Raw genomic sequence first — 22,575 nt, 5'->3', positions numbered from 1 at the left:
CTATATTTGGAAGAACTTACTATTCAGCAAAGAAAATAAAAATGTCTCTACTGGTTTTAAATTACTTAGGGGCCGATTCATCAAGCTCGAGTGAAGGATTCGAAGTAAAAAAACTTCGAATTTCGAAGTGTTTTTTGGGCTACTTCGACCATCGAATGGGCTACTTCGACCTTCGACTACGACTAAATTCGAACTAAAAATCGTTCGACTATTCGACCATTCGATAGTCGAAGTACTGTCTCTTTAAAAAAAACTTCGACCCCCTAGTTCGGCAGATAAAAGCTACCGAACTCAATGTTAGCCTATGGGGAAGGTCCCCATAGGCTTGCCTAAGTTTTTTTGATCGAAGGATATTCTTTCGATCGTTGGATTAAAATCCTTCGAATCGTTCGATTCGAAGGATTTAATCGTTCGATCGAAGGAATAATCCTTCGATCGTTCGATCGTAGCATTTGCGCTAAATCCTTCAACTTCGATATTCGAAGTCGAAGGATTTCAATTCCTAGTCGAATATCGAGGGTTAATTAACCCTCGATATTCGACCCTTGATGAATCGGCCCCTTAGTATGAGTTCTAGTTTTTATTAAAAAAATCCTATAAGTTTAAAACAAGAGGTCATTAAGCAACATTGAACCAAAGAGCACTTCTTGCTTTAATTAAGGGGCATATTTATCAAGGGTCGAATTTCGAATTGAAAAAACTTTGGAATTCAAATTCAAAAAGACCAAACGAAATTAAGTCAAAGTTTTTTTTTGGTCAAATAGGTCCATTTTTGATCACATAGGTCCATACTCGGCCAAATTGGAATTATACGAATTGAAGGAATAGTGCATTCGATCGAATTAGATTTGAAGTTTTTCGCAAAAAAACTTTGATTTTACAAAGTCCAACAATTGACTCCAAATAGGTTCCAGGAGGTCCCCAATAGGTTAAAACAGCAATTCGGCAGGTTTTAGATGGCAAATGGTCAAAGTAGAATTTTCAAAGAGACAGTACATGATAAGTAATTTTTTTTCATTCTAAAATTCACCTCAACCTTTGATAAATCTGCCCCTAAGTCTGAAGTAGGGAAGTTCTAATAGTACATGGTTTTGTCTGTCCCCTAATCTCTGCCAAACGGTTCCTTGTTACAGCAAAATCAACAGAGGGCCTCCTATTATACATGTAAATAATAATAACAACAACAATTTATCCACCTGCTAAAGGTCTGGTCATACAGGCCTGTGTAGTATCCCATAGCACCCAAACAGAAATAAAGTCAACAACAATTTATCCTCCTGCTAAAGGTCCGGTCATCAAGGCCTGTGTAGTATCCCATAGCACCCAAACAGAAATAAATTAAGTCACCAAGGGCCTTGTCCTACCTTCAGGGGCCACTGGCAGGCAGATGCATGATAGCTCTGCCTGGTTTCAGTATAATAGATCCCATACTTTTGATTAAATGATTGAACTTACTCATCAGGCAGAATAAAGACAGAGCTAGGGTTGCCACTTGTCTGGTTTTGAATCGAACATAACAGGTTTCAAAAAGCTATCCTTTTCAAAACTTTCTATCCATTTTTAAATATAGAGAAAACTTGAAAGAAATCCAGTCAATTGTGTAATGCAATAACTCTGTCCTGGCTTAGTAACCCCACCCAACATCATTGTGCCCACCCCAATGCCATCAGCCTGCACCCTTTGTTCTGGTTTAGCCACTGCAAAGGGTGGCAACGAGTGCTGGCCAATGCATTCTCAATAAATTATGCCCGAATCCCCTACAGAATTACATTTGGGTCAAATTTGTCATAGGGTATCATAGAGTATCTAAAATCCTGCATATAACTTAGAAGCAGAGAAATATAAATTAGATCACGACTACAGTGTCTAGCAACACTTTTTCCCTTTTGGTTTGTTCTGGAAGCATGTGGGTTAAAGCAGTTTGATCTCTGGATGCACTTACTGGGATTCAGGAAAAGTTTGGCACTAGCAGTTTCCATTTACAAATCCAACATTTTGCAATATATATATATATATATATATATATATATATATATATATATATATATATATATATATATATATATATATTTTTTTTTTTTTTTTTTTTTTTTTTTTTTTTCCTTTTCTTTTTTTCTTTTCTATTCCTTTTTTTGTGTGCAAAATATATATATATATAAATATATATATATATATATATATATTTTTTTTTTGGAAGGTATAAAAAGAGAGTAATTATTTTAGTCCTAAAGCAAGCATAGAGCCACAGCTGAAGCAACAACCTGCTAGCAAACCCAAGACCCAATACTAGTAAACCCGTTTAGATTTTAGTCTTGTTTCTGATGAACGATCGTATGTCGCAATCTTCAGACCTGCCACTAACCATTCAGATTAAATAAAGTAGTTAAAGAACAAATCAGACGAGGCCATGACAGCAATCGTACAGAAGTGATGTCCGACAAATTGTAGGGACAGTCACCCATTGATATCATCAGCTAGTAAATATATGCAGAGAAATTATCGTCAGCTAACAGAAATCTTCTAACCTGACTAAACAACCGATCGCCATGGTATGAAAAATGTTGGGATATTTGCCAGTTATTGTCTGTGTGTAGGACTGTATACATTTGACCTTAAAATAGATAAAGCAAGAAAAATCCGATTTCTATTTATATTATTAGAATGATTAACATGTATTGATAATGCACGAACAGATACTGATAGATACTGGGGGAAAACTGTTCATAATGTAGGGTTCTACACCAACGCTGCATGGACATGTGCTATCTAAGTACAAAATAGTGCTTTATAATTATATGGAAAAGCAAATAAAAATAACGTTAAGAATTGTTCCTTTAAAAAGGACACTCTGGGAAATGGCATTGTTGCATTTAGGATCTTTTTGGATAATGTGTTTCTGAAAAGTAGACCTCCATACCTTTTGTTTTATATTTGGTGCCTAATGAGACAAGGGTCAAGGGAAGACAAAAAGTAAAATTTTAAGGTTACCAAATCATGTAAAAAATTGTGAACAGCTAGAGGGCTACACTGCTTGATTCAATTTACTATTTAATCATTTTACATAGCAATGTGTGTATAACAATATGTGGCATTGATAAATATTCAAGTGATTTGGAAAGCTGAGTTTATTATAGGAAAGTGTGATAATCAAGCTCTGTGTGGTCCAGGCAATGCTGGCACTAGGAGATTATGGTGCAGTTGCAGTAGCAAGGCAGAGGCTGGAACAATAATGCAGCTGTTCAGTATGCACACTGTTATAACCACTTAATCAAAAAATCATTTATACAGGAATATTTACCCATTTTATATAGATGCGTGCCATTTATTAATACGGTTTGTTTATATGTCATATGCAGCTCACTTTGTTGAGGCTGTGTGAAGTATTTTCCATATCCAATCAAAAGAGAGTCCCCTGGGCATGGCCATTTTACGGTCTTGGTGGACCTGGGCAAAGAGCAAATAGGCGGACCCTCTCCACTGTAGTGACTCCCCTCCATCCCCAGAAACAAAAACGTAGTAAAATAAGGCAGCCATAACATAAAAGACTTTGAAAAAGCTATGATAAAGGGGATAATGAAATAATTACATCAGCCGCTCTGCAAAATAACACCTATACTGTATAAATATATGCAGAAAATTGCCTGCCATTGTTGCCCTGCTCGGTCAGTGTTACTGTTGTCAATCAGCGAACATTCCTTTCCTCTGTGGAGCAAACATTTTTTCATGAGTGTGTAGTTGGAACGGGTTCCAAGAGAGACAGTAGGCAGAAGTGTGATAAGATGGAATATATCCTCACAAATGTAGTTGTTTGAATGACAGACTAGAATACTGTAAACATACATACAAATTGTACATAGCTAAATTGTAGCAATAGTTTTTTGCTAACTAGTGTAACTAGTGTAAACAAAGCTAAAACTTGAAAAAAAATGCATTAATGTAATATTATAAAACCTATTAAAAAGCATGGAAATCTCTGCAGTTAGTAACAATTTAAATATATAAAGTCACAGCTGTTGTATATCAAGTAATTTTGCTTTTGTAAATTTCCTCACCCAGGAAGTAGAGGCTTAAAGGAGAATTCAACCATTTTCCAAAAAAAACTCTACTCCCCACCCAGTGAAAAATGATCAACGTGACCAATAAGTAGTTTTTAATGTACATTGTTATTTTGAAGAATCATTTTTTAGTGTCAGTATCACTTTCAGTGTTCACTTATCCTCTGTGCCATAGAGCTAAATATTGTGTGTCAAGCTTGTATGCTAGGCATTTAAAATATATTTAAAACAATAGAGCTAAAGAAACATTAAAATGAATACCTGGTCATACTGTATGTGTTTCTAATTGAAATTGACTGTATTTTCTTCAATTATTGGATAGCTGACTGATATCTCTATTGTAATATGAAGATTGAAGAAACCCCATATGGTGTCTGTATACACCTCTATTGTTTTTACTAGCAACATGTGCTGCAAATATGTCTTCAAGAAAGCACAAGAAGCAAGAAAGAATAACACTGTTTATATCAAAACACAATTTTGGGCGGGTTTTGTATTCATTACAGACATAAAATCCAAATCTAAAATCAAACGTTAATGAAAAACATCATCTGCATTTATCTAGCAACACCAAAATATAAACATAAATTCTGGTAAGAACACAAAACAACATGTTTCATGAACAAACAATATTGATGTTACAATGTTTGGTTACAAATAATAATTAATTCAAGTTGTGTATAAATTGTCTATCCCACAGTCTAAAAAAAGTCTGCTCTTATTTTAATTATTATCCTTTCAATGTGTCGGCTGTGCTTTTTTATTGGGAAAAGCTTTTCTTTGTTGTTTTTTTTTCAATTTGAAAAGGTTTATCAACGAGATTCACAGTTTTTAAACAAGACTTCTATTACAGAAATTATCTCAGTAAACCCTGTTTATGTATTTATTGTAATAAAATGATGATAAAAAAATAAAAGATATGGTTTATGTATAGGGTAGCTGGAACATGGCAGTTCAATAATTAGTATATCCATTAAAAAATAATAACAGGGATATAATTATGGTAGTAACAAATATCAAAATATGAATTAACAATTAATAAACGTAGTATATGCAATATCAAAATGTATTCTTTACTGAATTTAGATTTTGAAATACTTTATCCTCATGATGTCAAATCCTATTTGGTCCCTAGACAAACGTAATGTGGTTCAAAATATTAAATAGTTTCTGTCAAAAATCAAGATGCCTAGAACATGAAGATATGTAGCAGTCTCTTTTAATAGAGAAGCTATACAATGTTATTTAGTGATAAAATTATTTAGAATCATTTTATAGCATGTGTGCTTGGGAATAATTTATATGTAAGGCACAATCAACTCATGCATTACTACTAAATGTCATATCATTTACAGAACTTGTGCATAAATGTATAACCTTTTTTCTTGGGTGAAGTGCAAGACTGCCAAAACCCTAGATGAAAACAAGATGCTGTTCTGAGAAAGAAGCATGTTTTTATTGCATGCTTTGCTGGGGGCTACAAAATATCTCTTTATTTGTACAGCTCTCTTGTGTATAACAAGCACATTCCTATGGTCAGAGCAATAAATAAAAAAGTTTGTTAGTAACTGTTGTCAGTTCTGGTGTTAACTGTTGTCAGTTCATAGAAATTATATTCACTTTGCAGCTCAAATATGGCATATATGTATTTCAATACTTTGAATATTCCAAGTCATCCGATATTTCACGACTTTTATCAGCACCACTGCAAAGCAACATTAAGATCAGAGAACAAAAAAATTTAATTGCTGCTACCTGCAATTACTCAATGGTATAAATCTGTCCTGTTTTCAATATCATTCCTACTATACCCGCCATCCTCATTCTACTTTCTCATTTCATCCATATACGCTTGTACAGTACACAGTGAAACGATACAACGTTCCTCTAGGACCATGGTACTACACAAAACATAGATGTACCGGACAACAGACAAAAAAGTGCAAGTGCAAAAATATGCAACTCCTGCAAGACAGGACAGCATAGTGCAGGGACAGGTCAAGACAGTGCACACTCAGCAGATGTAAATAATGCTAAAGGTCAGACATAATGGGTGTATCATTGTGATATGATAGTAGTAAGAACATGATAAAGAACACGATAAAGTGCAGATGTGCTCATAGAGAACAATTGCATCCAATGGCTATTTATTTATACAATGGCGTACAGTGGCGGTGTAACGTTGTGGTATATAGTAAGGTCGGATGGAGTGTGTGTGTGTGTGTGTGTGTCTGTCCAGTCCCTGAGAATTCAGGAGCCTTATGGCTTGGGGGAAGAAACTGTTGCAGAGTGAGGGCCCTAATGCTTCGGTACCTTTTTCCAGATGGCAGGAGTGTGAACAGTGAGTGTGAGGGGTGTGTTTAATCAGCCACAATGTTGGTGGCTTTACAGATGCAGTGATTGGTGTAAATGTCCATGATGGAAGGAAGAGAGACACCTACAGTATGATCTTCTATGCTGTCTTCACTATCCTCTGTAGGGTCTTGCACTCCATGATAGTGCAATTCCCAGCCCAGACAGTGATACAGCTGCTCAGGATGCTTTCGATAGTCCCTCTGTAGAAGGTTTTGAGTATGGATGGTGGGAGATGGGATTTCCTCAGCTTGCGCAGGAAGTAGAGGCGCTGTTGGGCTTTCTTGGCTAAGAAGCTGGTGTTGTGGGACCAGGTGAGGTTCTCCAGGTGGACACCAAGGAATTTGATGCTTTTGACGTTCTCCACATTAGAGCCGTCGATGTACAGTGGTAGGTGTTCACTCCCAGTCTTCCTAAAGTCAACAACCATCTCCTTTGTTTTGTTTTGTTACATTGAGAGACAGGTTGTTGGCTCTTCACCCGTCTGTTAACCGCTGCACCTCCTCTCTGTATGGTGACTCGCCATTATTGCCACCACAGACGTGTCATCAGCGAACTTTATGATGTGATTTGTGCGGTGTGTGGCTGAACAGTCATGCGTCAGCAGAATGAACAGTAGAGGACTAAGGACACAGCCATCCTTTCTTTTCTTCCCTTTCCTCTCTCCAACCAATTTTTGCATTATATTCTTCACAATACTGTTTAAATATTAAAAATAAACATACTTGCATGCATTATTTAAATGGCTGTTACAGTTTACATGGAAAGTCTAACATCAAAATTGGGCTTATACAATCAATACAATCACAGCTCTTCCCATGGGTCCCATATGTGGGGCAGGCTGAAGAGGCAGAATTGGATGTTTTTTTATTGCTCCCTGTAAATCCACCTTAATTTTGAGTATAATTTTTATTTTATTATTTTTATTATTTATTTCCAGAGCACCAATTGGCAAGTTAGTCACTTATCAGTTTTGGGCTGCACTTACTGATCATACTTATGTTTTGTCTGTGTTTTTTCCATTTGCTTTACACTTTTGGGGTAAACAGTTGGAGGAAGCACTCTCTAATAATATCTGCTGCAGGGAGGCAAAAGGTAATCTGAGAAGCCCTTACACAGCCCCTATATTTTTAAGACTCCAGCCAGTGAGAAGCCAAAGGAATGTTAACAATGAGTGTAGCCTTAAATAGACAATGTTAATGCACCTAATGCATTCTTGCACTTAAGATGTATTTTTTTACATCTGCCAAGAAAGATTAGGGAGTTGCAGACATTCCTACACTCAAGAACTCTGGTGCCATAGTCTACCAATAGAGTTAGAAAAATAAAGGCATTTATGGTCAGACCATATTAATGGTCAGACCATATTAAAAAGTACATTAAGAGGCAGACTTATCAGTGGTAAATCAGAGATCACCGCAGAAAACTTAGCCCCCTTCTATTCTATGGGACTTCTAGAAGTGGAATTATGAATGGATGAAAGTTTTCTGTGGTGAGCACTGATTTCACATTTTTTTTTTTTTTAAAGGTAAGTTTTATTTCGTTTTGAACACAAAACATACTCACAGAACAAACAGTCAAGCAGACCGGTTCATAAAGATTATACATAGGTACAAAAAAATGGCAGAATGTACAAGTCGACTACAAGCACAACAAAATAAGCATCGACATGAGACAATAACGGACTTTTGGGATAAGCGAACACCCGAGGGACCCAAGAGGGGATTCAGGAGGAGCGGAATCACCACTAGTATGACCCAGGCGGTCTGTGCAACTACCGTTCAGTCAGGAAGATTCGGATCTATGTCAGTCCACGAACCCCATATGTTGTCAAATTTAGTAGGCGAGCCCCTAGATTCATAGGTAAGTTTGTAAAGGGGTAAGACATTATTAACTAGCTGCACCCACGCTCTAAGAGAGGGTGGTAAGTTGCCCATCCAGTGCATTGCAATGGTTTTTTTTGCGTAGAAAAGGAGGATACGAAAGGCAATTCTGGGGTATTTGGCCGGGACCAGTTCCTCTAAGACCCCCAACAGACAAACGGACGGGGTGACAACCCTCGGGAAGTCAAGGTTATCAGCTAGAAAGTGAACCACTCTCGTCCAAAAGTTGAAAATCAGTCGACATTCCCAGATTAGGTGGAAAAAGTCAGCGCCTGGTTGCTGACACCTTGGACAAATATCAAGGGGGATTCGGCCCATTTGCTTAAGACGTACTGGGGTTATATACACATGGTGTAAAATTTTATACTGAATCAATTTATCTTTAAGAGAGATAAGGCCGGCATACACATTATCTATCGCCTCCTCCCAGTCCTCCTGTGTAAGACCTGTAATTTTATTAGTCCACCATTCTTGAGTAATCAGGAAGGGTTTGGGTCCAGATAGTAGGAGCCTGTGGTATAGCCGGGACACCAATTTGGAAGGGCTAGGGTCATGAAGGGTTTCTTCTATGGCCAGGGAGGACTGTTGGGGGGCAAGAGTGCCAAATTGGGAGTGAAAAGCATGCCGAAGCTGAAGGTATTGAAATAACAAAAGTGGCATCGGGTGGGTCTTATTCTGAAGAGCACAATAAGTAGGAAACACCTGGGGATCAAGAAGATCTTTTAAGCATTTAATGTCCCGGTTAGACCAAAATATGAAATCCGGGAGGTATCTGAGGTGAGGTAGGTGCGAGTTACCCCACAAAGGTAGGTTTGGGGATAATAACGGGGGAGCATGGCCCAAAATTTTAAGGGTTACCTGCCAAGATTTGTGAGGGGTGGTCAAGGTAGTCGGCAGGGGACTGTAATCCCTAAGGGAACGGTATGGGAAATGGCGGAGACCTTCCCATGAGGCTACAAGGAGAGCCTGTAACTGTGAGTTTGGGTTGTACGGGTCTGGGTGAAAACACCAATGTAGGTAATAAAGTTGTGAAGCCAGATAATATAGATAGAAATTGGGGAGAGCCAGGCCCCCCTCCTCACACGGGGCACACAAACGGGTCCAAGCAATTCTGGGTGTCTTATTATTCCAAAGGAAGGGGATCATGATCTGGTTAAGACGCTTGAAGTAACGTTTAGGGAGATATATGGGCGCATTATGGAGCAAATAAAGGAGTTTGGGAAGATAAATCATCTTGATAAGATTGACTCTACCCCATAGAGATAAAGGTAACTTCGTCCAACGGTTCAGTGTGTTGGTCAGGTTGGTGAGGAGGGGGTCCAAGTTGAGGGATACATATTTAGAAACATCTGCCTGGATAGTCACGCCAAGGTATTTGAACTGAGTGGCCCACTCTAAGGGGGTCTCGGTTGGCAAAGGTCGAGGTTGGTCGGGGTCAATGGGGAATAGAACGGACTTATCCCAATTCACCCGTAAGCCTGAGAAGGAGCCAAATCGGTTAACCAGGTCTAAAAGAGCAGTAAGGGAGTCGTTAGGGTCAGCCAGGTAGATGAGAAGATCATCAGCAAATAGAGAGATTTTTTCTTGTATAGCGCCAAAGGTTAAGCCTTTTACCTGGGGGGACTGCCTGACCAGTATCGCCAAAGGTTCAATCGCAAGGGCAAATAGGGCTGGGGAAAGGGGGCAACCCTGTCTCGTACCTCTCATCAATACAAGGGGGGGCGATATAAGGCCATTGACTCGAACTCGTGCCGTGGGGTTCCTGTAGAGGAGCTTAATCCAAGTTAAACATCTAGGACCGAACCCAAATCGGGCCAAGATCCCACAAGAAGTCCCACTCCACCGAATCAAAAGCCTTAGCAGAGTCTAAGGAAGCCACAACTCTGGTTCCCGTTTCCACATGCTGTATTTGCAGGTTGGTAAAGAGTCTGCGAAGGTTAATGTTGGTGGAGCGCCCAGGCATAAAGCCAGACTGGTCAGGGTGGATCAGGTCTGGGATCACCCGCTGAAGGCGGGAGGAAAGTATTTTAGCTAAGATTTTGGCATCCGTATTGAGCAGAGATATAGGGCGGTAGGAAGAGCATCGGGTAGCATCTTTACCTGGTTTGGGGATAACTACTATAAGGGCTTCATTGAATGAGGGGGGCAATGAGTTATTATCAAAAGCCGACTGGAGAGTGTCAAGGTATTTTGGGATTATTTGATCTGAGAGGGCTTTGTACCAGTCCGGAGGGAGGCCATCCGGCCCAGGCATCTTATTAGGGGGCAGCGAGGCAATAGCATCCTTAACTTCTTGGGGAGTGATGGGTGCCTAAAGAAAAGCTCGGTCGTTAGGGGAGAGCGAAGGTATGGGGATGGAGTCTAGGAAATGCTGAAGTTGGGCAGTGGAATATCGTGTCGTCGTGGTGTAGAGATTTTGGTAGAAGGTAGCGAATTCCTGCGTTATAAGCCTAGGTTCTGTGACCACTGAGCCATCATCTAGTATGAGGCGTGAAACTGCCGAGGGTGTAGAGTGTTGCTTGGCCAGAAACGCCAGAAGTTTACTATTTTTGTCACTTTGGTCAAAAATGCGTTGACTTTGATAGAGAAGGGCTTTCTTTGTGAGGGAAATAGAGGCCTGAGAAAGGGCATTTTGGGCCCTTAACAGATCAGCGTAATTAGCAGGGGTAGGATCCTGGGTGTGGATAGAAAGAGCTTGCTGGAGATCGTATTCCGCAGCAGAGACCCGTTCCAAGGTAGCATTTCTAGCTTGTGATACGGCCCCCATGAGAGCACCACGCATAACTGCTTTGGAAGCGTCCCACAATGTTTGCTGTGGGGCAGAACCCGCATTACAGGTCCAATAATCCCCGTAAGCTTGGGCATTGGCATCGGCCACAGTAGTGTTCTTGAGCCAAAGGGGGCTCAGCCGCCACAGTCTATCAGTGGCCGCAGGGTTCCACCGTAACGTGAGTTGTAATGGGGAGTGATCAGAGAGGGCCTGGGGCAGATATTTGACCTGGTCAATAATGGGCAAGAGGTCCACGGAGACTAGGGCCAGATCGATTCTCGAAAAGGTCTTATGGGTTGGGGAGTGACAAGAGAATTCTCTTAGAGATGGGTGTTTCCATCTCCAGGGGTCAGTTAAGCGGAGGGCGTCTGCCCATGAAGTAAGGTTAGTCAGAGTGCGGGGGTCGGGGCCCAGTCTATCCAAAGAAGGATTTAAGCAGCAATTAAAATCCCCAAGGATACAGAGTGGGCTGGGAGGAAATTCAGAAAGCTTATTCACCATTAGATCCAGGATCGACACTGCGAATGGCGGCGGCACATATATGTTAACTAGAAGGATGGGTTTGTTGGCAATAAGGCCATGGAGTATCAAGAATCTGCCAAAATGGTCTAAGTGGAGCTTCAAGAGCTCAAAGGGCAAACTTTTCCGGATTAGTATAGAAACCCCCCTTGAGTGCGTGGAGAATGTGGAGTGGAAATGCCAACCCACCCATGGCTTTTTTAGTGCCAAAATTTTTTGCCCAGTGAGGTGCGTCTCCTGGAGAAGAAGGATAGACGGGGGGTATTTTTTTAGGTAGTTGAACATTAGGCTCCTCTTAAATTTAGAATTGAGGCCTCGCACATTCCACGAGAGGATTGAAAAACTAGCCATAATTCACAGAAGTGGGTATATGCCAGGCCAAACGAAGTGTCCATCCCGTAATACAAAGCCAATGGAATATCATAGCGAGCACATGTCGTGTACATAATACATCAGTCAACATACAGTGAGTAGTCTGCAAGACACATTGAAACATAAACCCAACAATAATACATACCCAACCCACCCTACTGAGCACTGATTTCACATTTAATAAATCTGCCCCTTAAAGCAACATTCAGAAATTTGAATCCAAGACATAATATACCCTCAGTAACAACTGCCTATTTATATTATATATTTATTGTTAATAGTATCCAGGTTATACACGCACGTCCACCCTGTCCATGAACAAATTTACCCACTGAAATAAGTTTATTTGCATTGTACTCACTAGATACATCACCAAGTTTATTTCCCTTCATTCATGAAAATCTTAAAATGTGAGGCCATGAACATATCCACCACAACTAGATCACCCAGTTACAAACTGATATGCCACAGAAATGCAACAAAACTGCCTACATTTTATTTAACCACTCCCTTTAGGACTATGATAAAGAAATATACTAATGATTTTTTTTTTATTTTAGATGTATATTATATGAAAATTATTATTAGTTTAAAATTATAATTCCCTTAATGTTTTTACAGTTATTAACTGTAATGTTCGGTGCATGAATGGAGGAAGCTGTAATGAAGAGTCTTGTATTTGCCAGAAAGGATACACTGGAACTCACTGTGGACAGCGTAAGTTTTTCCAGCACTTATGTATGCGTGTATTTACAGAATGTTTTTCACAAAATGGCAACAAAATTGTTAATACACTTATCCATTTATAATTTATTTATATCTGAACAGATAGCAATCAGTGTAGATCTTTTCCCATATTTCCTTTCTGATTTTCTTACTACTTTATTCATTGCTTTTGTTTCACAGCTTTGCCCTTGCTTCCATCCATCTGTTCTGCCTCACCAGCCTGTGCCACTCTTATATTTTTCTGCCCAGGGGTAGATTAACATGTATTTTTAGAGCGGCAACATATTTTGCAGCGATGTGCTTGTGCTCACATTACATCTAGTCATAATTGCTGTTAAACTCTACTTCTTCCCTTCTATCGTCTTTCCTCTGCATCCCTGGTCTACTGGACTAACATACATTGTTTTATAATACAATAAATCTCACTTACAAAAATCAGGCAAGGTGCTTATTAAATAGTTATAAAGCAGCAAAATTCTGTAACATATTAAGGCCTCCTTTACTGAGTAGAAAAATGCAAAGGACAAAAACAGACACAATGTTCTAGGTTGTTTTTAGCTCACAATATACCTTGCCAATCCTGCAAGTTCTGTATGGTACTCTGTGCTCCCCAAAAAAGTTTTTCCTCTTTGTGTAAATGCTGGTGGGAAGACATAGTGGGCACAAACTAGCACAAGGTTTCCTTGCAAGGTAACTTAAGGCTGCTTTAGAAACAGCATGTACATATATCTTTCCACTAGTGAAATCTAACTGCAAAATATTGCAGGTTCTGGCACTACACATGCTTATTACTTATATAGGAATTGGACCTGTTATCCAGAATAATTGAGACCTGGGGTTTTCCAGATAAGGTATCTTTCTGTAATGTGGATCTCCATACCTTAAAGGAGGTTGTTCACCTGTACATAAACTTTTAGTATGCTATAGAACGGCAAATTCTAAGCAACTTTTCAATTGGTCTTCATAATTTATTTTCTGTAGTTTTTTTTTAATTATTTGCCTCCTTCTTCAGACTCTTTCCAGTCTACTTAAAAATAATTTAAACATTAATACAACCCAATAGGATCACTTTTCCTTCAATAAGGATGATTTGTATCTTAGTTAGGATCAAGTGCAACGTCCTGTTTTATTATTACTGAGAAAAAGGAAATCATTTTTTAAAATGTCTTTCTGGATAACTGCTTTCCAGATAACAGATCCCATACATGTATACATTGAAAGCCAAATGATTCTACAACCTGTGTATCCAGGTGTTTCTAAAGAACAACTATTCACATCAGAGGTATAACATATTACTGAGAGATATGGGGCTCAAGACAGCTGTATACAGTATAATGTATAACTGTATAGAGAATATATTCTATACCCATAATACCAGAAGTGAAGTGCCCCAATTCTGGAAGGTAGTCATTTAAACACAAGTCTAGACAATAGCTGAAATAATGTAACTAAACATCTTTTGACTAAAAGCTAGGGATGCATTGATTCGGCCAGGATTCGGGCTTTTTAAGCAGGATTCGGATTCGGCCGAATCCTTCTGCCTGGCCGAACCAAATCCTAATTTGCATATGTAAATTAGGGATGGGGAGAGAAATCACGTGACTTTTTGTCACAAAACAAGGAAGTAAAAAATGTTTTCCCCTTCCCACCCCTAATTTGCATATGCAAATTAGGATTCGGATTCGGTATTTGGCCGAATCTTTCGCAAAGGATTCGGGGGTTCGGCTGAATCCAAAAAAGTTGATTAGGTGCATCCCTACTAAAAGCAGTATTCTGTATCTTTGACTAAAAGCAGTAGCTTTTAATTTTTTTAATTCAAACATACAGTATATATGTATGTTTTCTGACTAGACTTCTAGTGTGTTGCATTAGTTGTTTTTGTGGCTTTTGAGACAAGCAACTAATTAGTATACTTTTTGCTCTCATGCTATCAAGCTTTTCCCTTTACTGTCCTTTTCAGGCTTCATTTTGGCAATTATCTTAGTTGCTGTCAAGTTTGTAATCCTGATGAAAAGGAAACCATTTGACAAAAAGTACCACATAGCAGGGAAAAAGTATCATGGACATAGAACTGAAAGGCTGGGAAAATATTCTTACCAATTTCTCATGGTCACAAATCACCCACAAGTTTTACTTCCCATATCCAGCCAATGAATATCCAGTGGGTTTTCTTCTGTCTTATTTTCTTAGTGGTTTGCTAGGTTCAGCTTGGATTTTGAACAATTTGTTTTATAATGACTTGAACTCAAGGAATATATATATAATAGAAAATGAAATGTCTGATAGTGAGACCCCTTGTCTTGGTGAACCCTGGGCTAATGCCCTGGACCCTGTATGTAGCCCTGTCTAGCAAGTATTGTTAGAGAAGAAATATACAAAGGTTTGTAGATTTTCAAGAAAATGGGCACCCCTAAGAATGTAATAAAATGTAGTCTTGTAGTGATTTCTAATATCATTATAATCTACTTCAGGGGGTACATTCTTGTCAGAAAGTAGACAGAATATAGATAAATTTTACTAACAGATGTTAACATTTATTTTGTGCTTTACCAGCTATCTGTGAAAATGGGTGTCAGAATGGAGGACGTTGCATTGGCCCTAATAGATGTGCTTGTGTCTACGGATTTACTGGTCCTCAGTGTGAAAGAGGTAAGCTATGCTCATAACATCCTGGCTCACCTAATATAATTTTTAGTGTTTGATATTGTGCTACATTTGTGGGTGGATATATCCAAGTAGGCTCAATTACAAATGGGTACACACAAACGCTGGGTGCACTTTGCTATGTACTTGTTTGCATGAAATCTCTACAAACTCGTATTGACAATGGCATGATAGTGGTGGTATTGGTGCTCATTGGGCAGCCCTTGAGCCACAAGGGGGGGGGAAGGGGGAGGCACATAGACATCTAGCACTTGTGTTAGCACTTGTGCCCCAGAGTATGGTAAACAACCCCTAATATATCTAGAATGAGGTATGCAACACTTTATAGACACACTTCAATGTAGTATATTTTTCATTATAAAAATGTATCACTAAATTAGCAGCGATCTCTCCAAAAGGTATGATGAATGATTATTAATTAATAATTTGTACTTAAAACTTGATGTACAGAAATAAAGTTCAAACATGGATACATTTCCCCACATATATCTGCAAAGTCAGTTTTGGAAAAATGTTAGAACCCTTTTCAAAGTGGCATTTATGAGAGGCCCAAAGTATTTTAGAACTGTCTCCAGCCACTGAGAAGGAAACATAGTAATAAGAGGAAGAGGGAAAAGCAGACGCTGAGTTGTAGCAATTCCTTAAACAAAGGGGTGTTTGAAAAGAGGCCAAAGACAGCTTCCAGTACACATATGCGTAGATTAAACAATGTGCGTGTTTGTAGTGCTTGGATGAACACTGCTGTTAGAAATTTTAACCATTCCAACCACAACCCCTTCTCTAATAAAAAAAAATCGTAATGTGCGTTTGTCATTATGCTGAGAGCAGGGGGATTTATACTATTTCCCCAAATGGAGGTTAGGGGAAATCATATAGAGACCTCCATCTCCCATTGGAATTTTAAAACTTTGTAACTCTGCATCATCATCAGTATAAGTGAAGCACTTCTCTGTTAGCCTTCTTACTGTAGTTTGGATAAACTCATTCTTTTTACATCCTGTCACAGACATATGCCAATTAGGACTGCTCTTATTTTATACTACCTGCTTTAGGGATTCAGAATGTTCTTTAAAATCTTTTTTGTTTGTTTTTGTTTATTTTGTTCAATTTTATTGCCTGTCCCATACTGTATTTGCCTCTGTGGCTTCACTCTAGATTTCCTTTAGTGCTTGCTGTATAATCATTGCAGATCATTTTCAGGTCCCTCAAATGATACAGCTTATACAGTATATGCTGACAGTAAATATTTAACTTGTGGATAGCAACAATATTATCTCCAATAAATTTTGTACTTTGGACCAAAGTCAGGATAATTTCTTCATACTGTGTACCTGCGCTTTCACTGGTGGGAACCATACAAGGATCATCAAACTCCAACAACATTTTGTGCATAGGACCATAATACACAATAGCAGACAACTGGCATAAACTCAGTAAGTGGCCAACACTGAGGGGCAGATTTATCAAGGGTCGAATTTGGAGGGTTAAAAAACCCTCGAATTCGACCCTCGAAATAAAATCCTTCGAATTCGAAGGATTTTAGCGCAAATACATCGATCAAACGATCGAATAAAAATCGTTCGATCGAACGATAAAATCCTTTGAATTGAATGATTTTAAGCTATCGATTGAACAATTTTTATTCGATCAAAAAAAACTGGGGAACATTACACCTCGGTAGATTTAAAGTGGCGAAGTATGAAGTCGAAGGATTTTTTAAAGAGACAGTACTTTGATTATCGAATGGTCGAATAGTCGAACGATTTTTACTTCGAATCGTTCGAATCATTCGATTCGATCTAATTCGACCGAATTTGACCAATTCGATGGTCGAAGTACCCAAAAAAATACTTCGAAATTTGAATTTCTTTCCATTCGAATTTTTTTCCATTCGAATTCTTCACTCGAGCTTAGTAAATCTGCCCCTGAGTGTGTTCAAGGGCAGGTAGATTTGAGAGATTGGCCTCCCCTTTACTTTGCACCTCAAAAGCAGTTTGTTCTCACTTTTTGTGTCTCCACCCTAAGTTAATTTAGCAGAATGTCTGCTCCTCAAAGCATTGTCTTTTTTCTTTTAGATGTTAATAGACTGCTAATTCTTGTCCTAAGGAGTTATCCCACCCAAACAGCCTATATACAATTAAGGGAAAATTGACACTCCTTTAAGAACCGCACATTTTGGGCCAAAAAGACATGGTTTGAAAGAGGTCTGCATGAGGTCATTTAGGCAAAACTGTAACAACCATCCCTTGAAGGAACAGTAACATCCACAACTGAAAGTGTATAAAAGTAATTAAACTATAATGTACTGTTCCTCTGCACTGGTACAACTGGCATGTTTGCTTCAGAAAGACTACTATAGTTAATTTAAATAAACTGCTGTGTAGCCATGGGGACAGCCATTCAAGATGGAAAAAGGAGAACCGGCACAGATTACACAAAAGATACCAGATAAAACACAATTGTATTGGACAGAGCTTATCTGCTATGTGTTATGTAGCCTGTGCCTTTTCTCGTTTTTCCAGCTTGAAAGGCTGCCCCGTGGCTACACAGCAGCTTGTTTATATAAAACATAGTACAGGTATGGGATCCGTTATCAGGAAACCCGTTATCTAGAAAGTTCCGAACTACGGAAAGGCCGTCTCCCATAGACTCCATTATAATCAAATAATCCAAATCTTTAAAAATGATTTATTTTTTCTCTGTAGTAATAAAACCGTAGTTTGTACTTGATCCCAATTAAGATATAAACCAGCCTATTGGGTTTATTTCATGTTTATATGATTTTCTAGTAGACTGAAGGTATGAAGATCCAAATTATGGAAAGACCCGTTATCCGGAAAGCACCAGGTCCAGAGCATTCTGGATAATAGGTCCCATACCTGTAGTCTTTCTGAAGCAAACACACAGCTTTTACCAGGGCCTGCTAACAGTATATTATGTGTTGATTATGTGTTGATATAATGCTTTCATTTTTTGGTGTTACTGTTCCTTTAAAAGAGGAAGTGGTCTGTGATATTGTTTGCAGCAACGCACAATGTCTCTTTTACAACCTTACTCCCAGAAGTATAACAACAATTTACACTTCCAGTAGTAATGAATGAAACTAACTCACTTTGAGTGCATGGAGCTACTATGATGCTAGAGTTGTAATATGAAATGCCTGATATACTTATAGATAATTACTCATGTCTCAGTTAATGCTTTTTGTTTAAAATTGTTACTTAGTCTGCCTTACTTAAATAACAGGGACAGTCAGTAAACTTTGAGCACTTACTGCAACCTGCATGAAAGGGTGAAAAAAGGGAAAAAAGACTTTAATATTAAGAAAACCCACATATATAAATTCAAACTGCTCCTTTGTCGGCAGATCTATGCACAAATGAAACCTAGAAACCTACTGTCGATCCTATGAGGGCATCCCCTTTCATTCAGACATACAAATTAAGCTGCAATGGGGCCCTGTACTTACAGTCTGCCACCATATACGATTATAAAGTACCTGCAATGTAACATATGTCCAAATAGTCATTAAAGAATGCAGAAAGCCAGGCACTCCCAGGACTGTAAAATAAATAATAACTTCTTCACTACAACAATTCCTGGCTTTGATATACAGTACAGTATATATCTGATTTTTTTTAATTAAAATAAGTTTGCTTTAAACTGAACCTGTGGAGTGTGTTACTTTTTGACCATATAAATGTTGCCTATGGTTTTGTTTTTTTTAGATTTCATGTTTGGGGGGGGGGGTTGGCACAGACACTCATTTTGGTAAACAAAGCATATTCACCAGCTGTGTGTTCTGTATACTAATGGTGTTAGGCTAAGTAAAACAGTTTAGCCTGTGAGATGGTATCACATAATGTTATGGGGGGCACCTTTTCTGAGTACTATTTGGACTGACATGGCATTTACACAACAGAGTAAAGTGCTGATTTTATTCTGTCATCATAATGCTGGAATCTGAGTTTTTTAAATAGTTTCTAAATGTTACCCCTGTATCTTACAAGCACGGAAAATAAACCTTAAAACAAAATAACAAACATGCTACATGCGTTTTGCATGCATACAAAGGAAAGCTATACCCCCAAAATGAACACTTAAGCAACAGATAGTTTACATCATATTAAGTGGCATATAAAAGAATCTTACCAAACTGGTCTATATATTTAAAGGAAAACTATACCCCCCAAACAATGTAGGTCTCTATTAAAAGATACTGAGAAAAACAGCTCATGTGTAAAACCCTGCTTCATGTAAATGAACCATTATCATAATAATATTTTTTTTTAGTAGTATGTGCCATTGGGTAATAATAAATAGAAAATTGCCATTTTAAAAAATAAGGGCCGCCCCCTGAGATCGTACGATTCACTGTGCACACATACAAACCACATGTAAGGTCACATGAGCCAATTAACAGACAGAGTTCTGCCTTTTGCTTCCTCACTTCTTCCTGTTACAGTTAGTGTTGTAGTATTTCTGGTCAGGTGATCTCTGAGGCAGCACAGATAGTGTCACGAAATGGTGGTTCAAGGCAAGAGATGCAAAAGGGCAATATTTATGTAAATATATATTCCAGTTTGGTAAGATTCTTTAATATGTCATTCAATTTGATATAAACTATCTGTTGCTTAAGTATTCATTTTGGGGGTATAGTTTTCCTTTAAGTAAATCTTGCCCTGTTACATTTCTTGCCTTGAGCCACCATTTCGTGATGGTCTCTGTGCTGCCTCAGAGATCACCTGACCAGAAATACTACAACTCTAACTGTAACAGGAAGAAGTGTTGAAGCAAAAGAAAGAACTCTGTCTGTTAATTGGCTCATGTGACCTAACAAGTATGGTTTGTTGGTATGTTTGTGCATACAATGAATCGTACAATCCCAGGGGCAGTCCTTATTTTTTAAAATGGCAATTTTCTATTTATGATTACCCAATGGCACATACAACTTTAGTAAAAGAGAAAAGAGGAGAACACTCAGTAAGCATGAAAATGCTGTGGTTACTTGTTTAATGCCGACCACCAGTACACAACATGTTTCGGGCTTGTGCGCCCTACTGGTGTCACTGCACAAGCAAACATAATGCAATAGTCATAATGACCTTGCATCTCATTTTCATGAACCTATGTCCAAAAATCCTTGAAAGTTAAAAAAAGTAAAAAGGCTATATTTAACTTATTCTTATCTTATTTAAACATACAGTAAGGCGGTTATTTATCAAAGGTCAATTTCGAAGTTATGAAGGTGATTTTTTTTAACTGAAATAAATTTGAATGTACTCACAATTTGAATGGGAGGTTATTTAAGAAAAAAATTGCATTCGATCGAATAGCAACAACCAGAATATCCAAATCGAATTCAAATTGAGTTTTCCTCTGAAAAAAACCTTGAATGTAGGAAGGCCATTAACATCTTGAAATGGTTCAATGGACCTCATATACATGAATTTGGGTTTTAGGTTGCGAAGTATCAAATGAGAACTGTTTCCAGGGTCGAAGTGTGATAAACCTTACATTCAAATTCAGTTCCCTCTGAGTTTGAGAGAGTCTTCAGATGGGGTTTTTTGCCTTCCTCTGGATCAACTAGCAGTTAGGCAGGTTAAAATAGAGGTTGAACTTGATTGGCGTGTGTCTTTTTTCAACTTAACTTACTATGTAAAATCAAGTTGGTGGTTTTAAATTCGAAACTGGGAGTTTTGACCCCAAAAAATTAAAAAAATTAAATTTACCATTCAAACCTTAGTAGATCTGCCCCTACATGTTAATAATGAACTAATAGCTTTACATTGCAATGCACTAATGTACTGAAATTACTATTTTTCTTGAAGACAATTGGAATACTACTTATGAGTAGAATATAATTAACTTTTTAACTTTAAGGCTAATGTAACACAAGGCTGTTTTTCTGCCTGCATTTTTACTAAGCAGATCCACATCCATCTGTATTTTGCACTAACACTAAGAAGCACTTTGTCAGCCTGTGTGCACACAGTGCAAAAATGCATTTCTGTGTGTTTCTTGTGTTGAAATGTGTTCCTTATGTGCACACAGACTGATGCAGTGCACTCAGTGTAAGACTGAGAAACCAAGGGTCCACCAAAAAACCTCAGACAAGGGCCACCAAAAAACTTTAGACCAGGCCTCACCCTCAGTACAATTTTCTTCCTCTCTTCATTCAACCTCTATTCTCTTAGTCTCTTTTCTTAACATACTATAATCTATTATTCTATATAGTTAACCTCTTTGTTCTCATAGAAATAGGGAATGGCTATGAAATAGGCCAAGTGTTTAGCAGCATGAGGTCCCACTGGCACCTGGGCCCACCGGGAGTTTCCCTGGTATCCTGGTAGGCCAGTCCGACACTGAGTGCACTTAACACAAGGAGAAGATTGGTGCAGATTTGCTTTGAGTGGCTGTTTTCACAGAGAAAAAAAAAGCTGATGCACGCCCTTATGCATTTTCTTACAAGTGCAGCAACAGGTACAGCATCAGTGCCAAAATATGCTCTGTGTGTATTCACAGGCTGATACATGTCTATGCTCTTTTAAAGGAATAGTTCAGTGTGAAAATAAAAACTGGGTAAATAGATAGGCTGTGCAAAATAAAAAATGTTTCTAATATAGTTAGGTAGCCAAAAATGTAATGTATAAAGGCTGGAGTGAACAGATGTCTAATAAAACAGTCAGAATCCAACTTCCTGCTTTTCAGCTCTATAACTCTGAGCTAGTCAGCGACTTGAAGGGGGGCCACATGGTACATTTCTGTTCAGTGAGTTTGCAATTGATCCTCAGCATTCAGCTCAGATTCAAAAGCAACAGAAATGACCCATGTGGCCACCCCCCTCAAGTCTCTGATTGGTTACTGCCTGGTAGCCAGGGTAACCAGTCAGTGTAAACCAAGAGAGTGCAAAGCAGGAAGTAGTGTTCAGACTGACATGTTATACATAAAATCACTCCAGCCTTTATACATTAAATTTTTGGCTAACTAACTATATTAGAAACATTTTTTATTTTGCACAGCCTATTTACCCAGTTGCACAGCCTATTTACCCAGTTATTATTTTTACACTGAACAATTCCTTTAAGATGGACCAATGAACAGCCCTTTGTGTCAATAGCCAAAACACTTGATAAATATGCTGTAAACAAATATATATATTATTTGCGAACATTTAGGGGCACATTTACTAACTCGAGTGAAGGATTAGAATAAAAAATACTTTGAATTTCGA

General features: G+C 38.3%; 1 protein-coding gene across 3 annotated transcripts in view; it reads left to right on the top strand.

Moving 5' to 3' along the window:
- Nucleotides 1-22,575, top strand: part of fbn3.S (fibrillin 3 S homeolog) — a 141,534-nt gene that overhangs the window by 32,373 nt on the left and 86,586 nt on the right. For all 3 annotated transcript variants that reach the window (XM_041579836.1, XM_041579837.1, XM_041579835.1), the window contains exons 5-6: nt 12,573-12,668; nt 15,231-15,326. In XM_041579836.1, coding sequence (XP_041435770.1) covers nt 12,573-12,668; nt 15,231-15,326 — 192 coding nt within the window. The remainder of the gene's footprint in view (nt 1-12,572; nt 12,669-15,230; nt 15,327-22,575) is intronic.

Source organism: Xenopus laevis, chromosome 1S (genome assembly GCF_017654675.1).
Source record: "Xenopus laevis strain J_2021 chromosome 1S, Xenopus_laevis_v10.1, whole genome shotgun sequence".
In the NCBI taxonomy this organism is placed as follows: Eukaryota; Metazoa; Chordata; class Amphibia; order Anura; family Pipidae; genus Xenopus; species Xenopus laevis.
The sequence above is the reverse complement of the archived record's forward strand: the minus strand, read 5'-3'. Positions and strand labels throughout refer to the sequence as shown.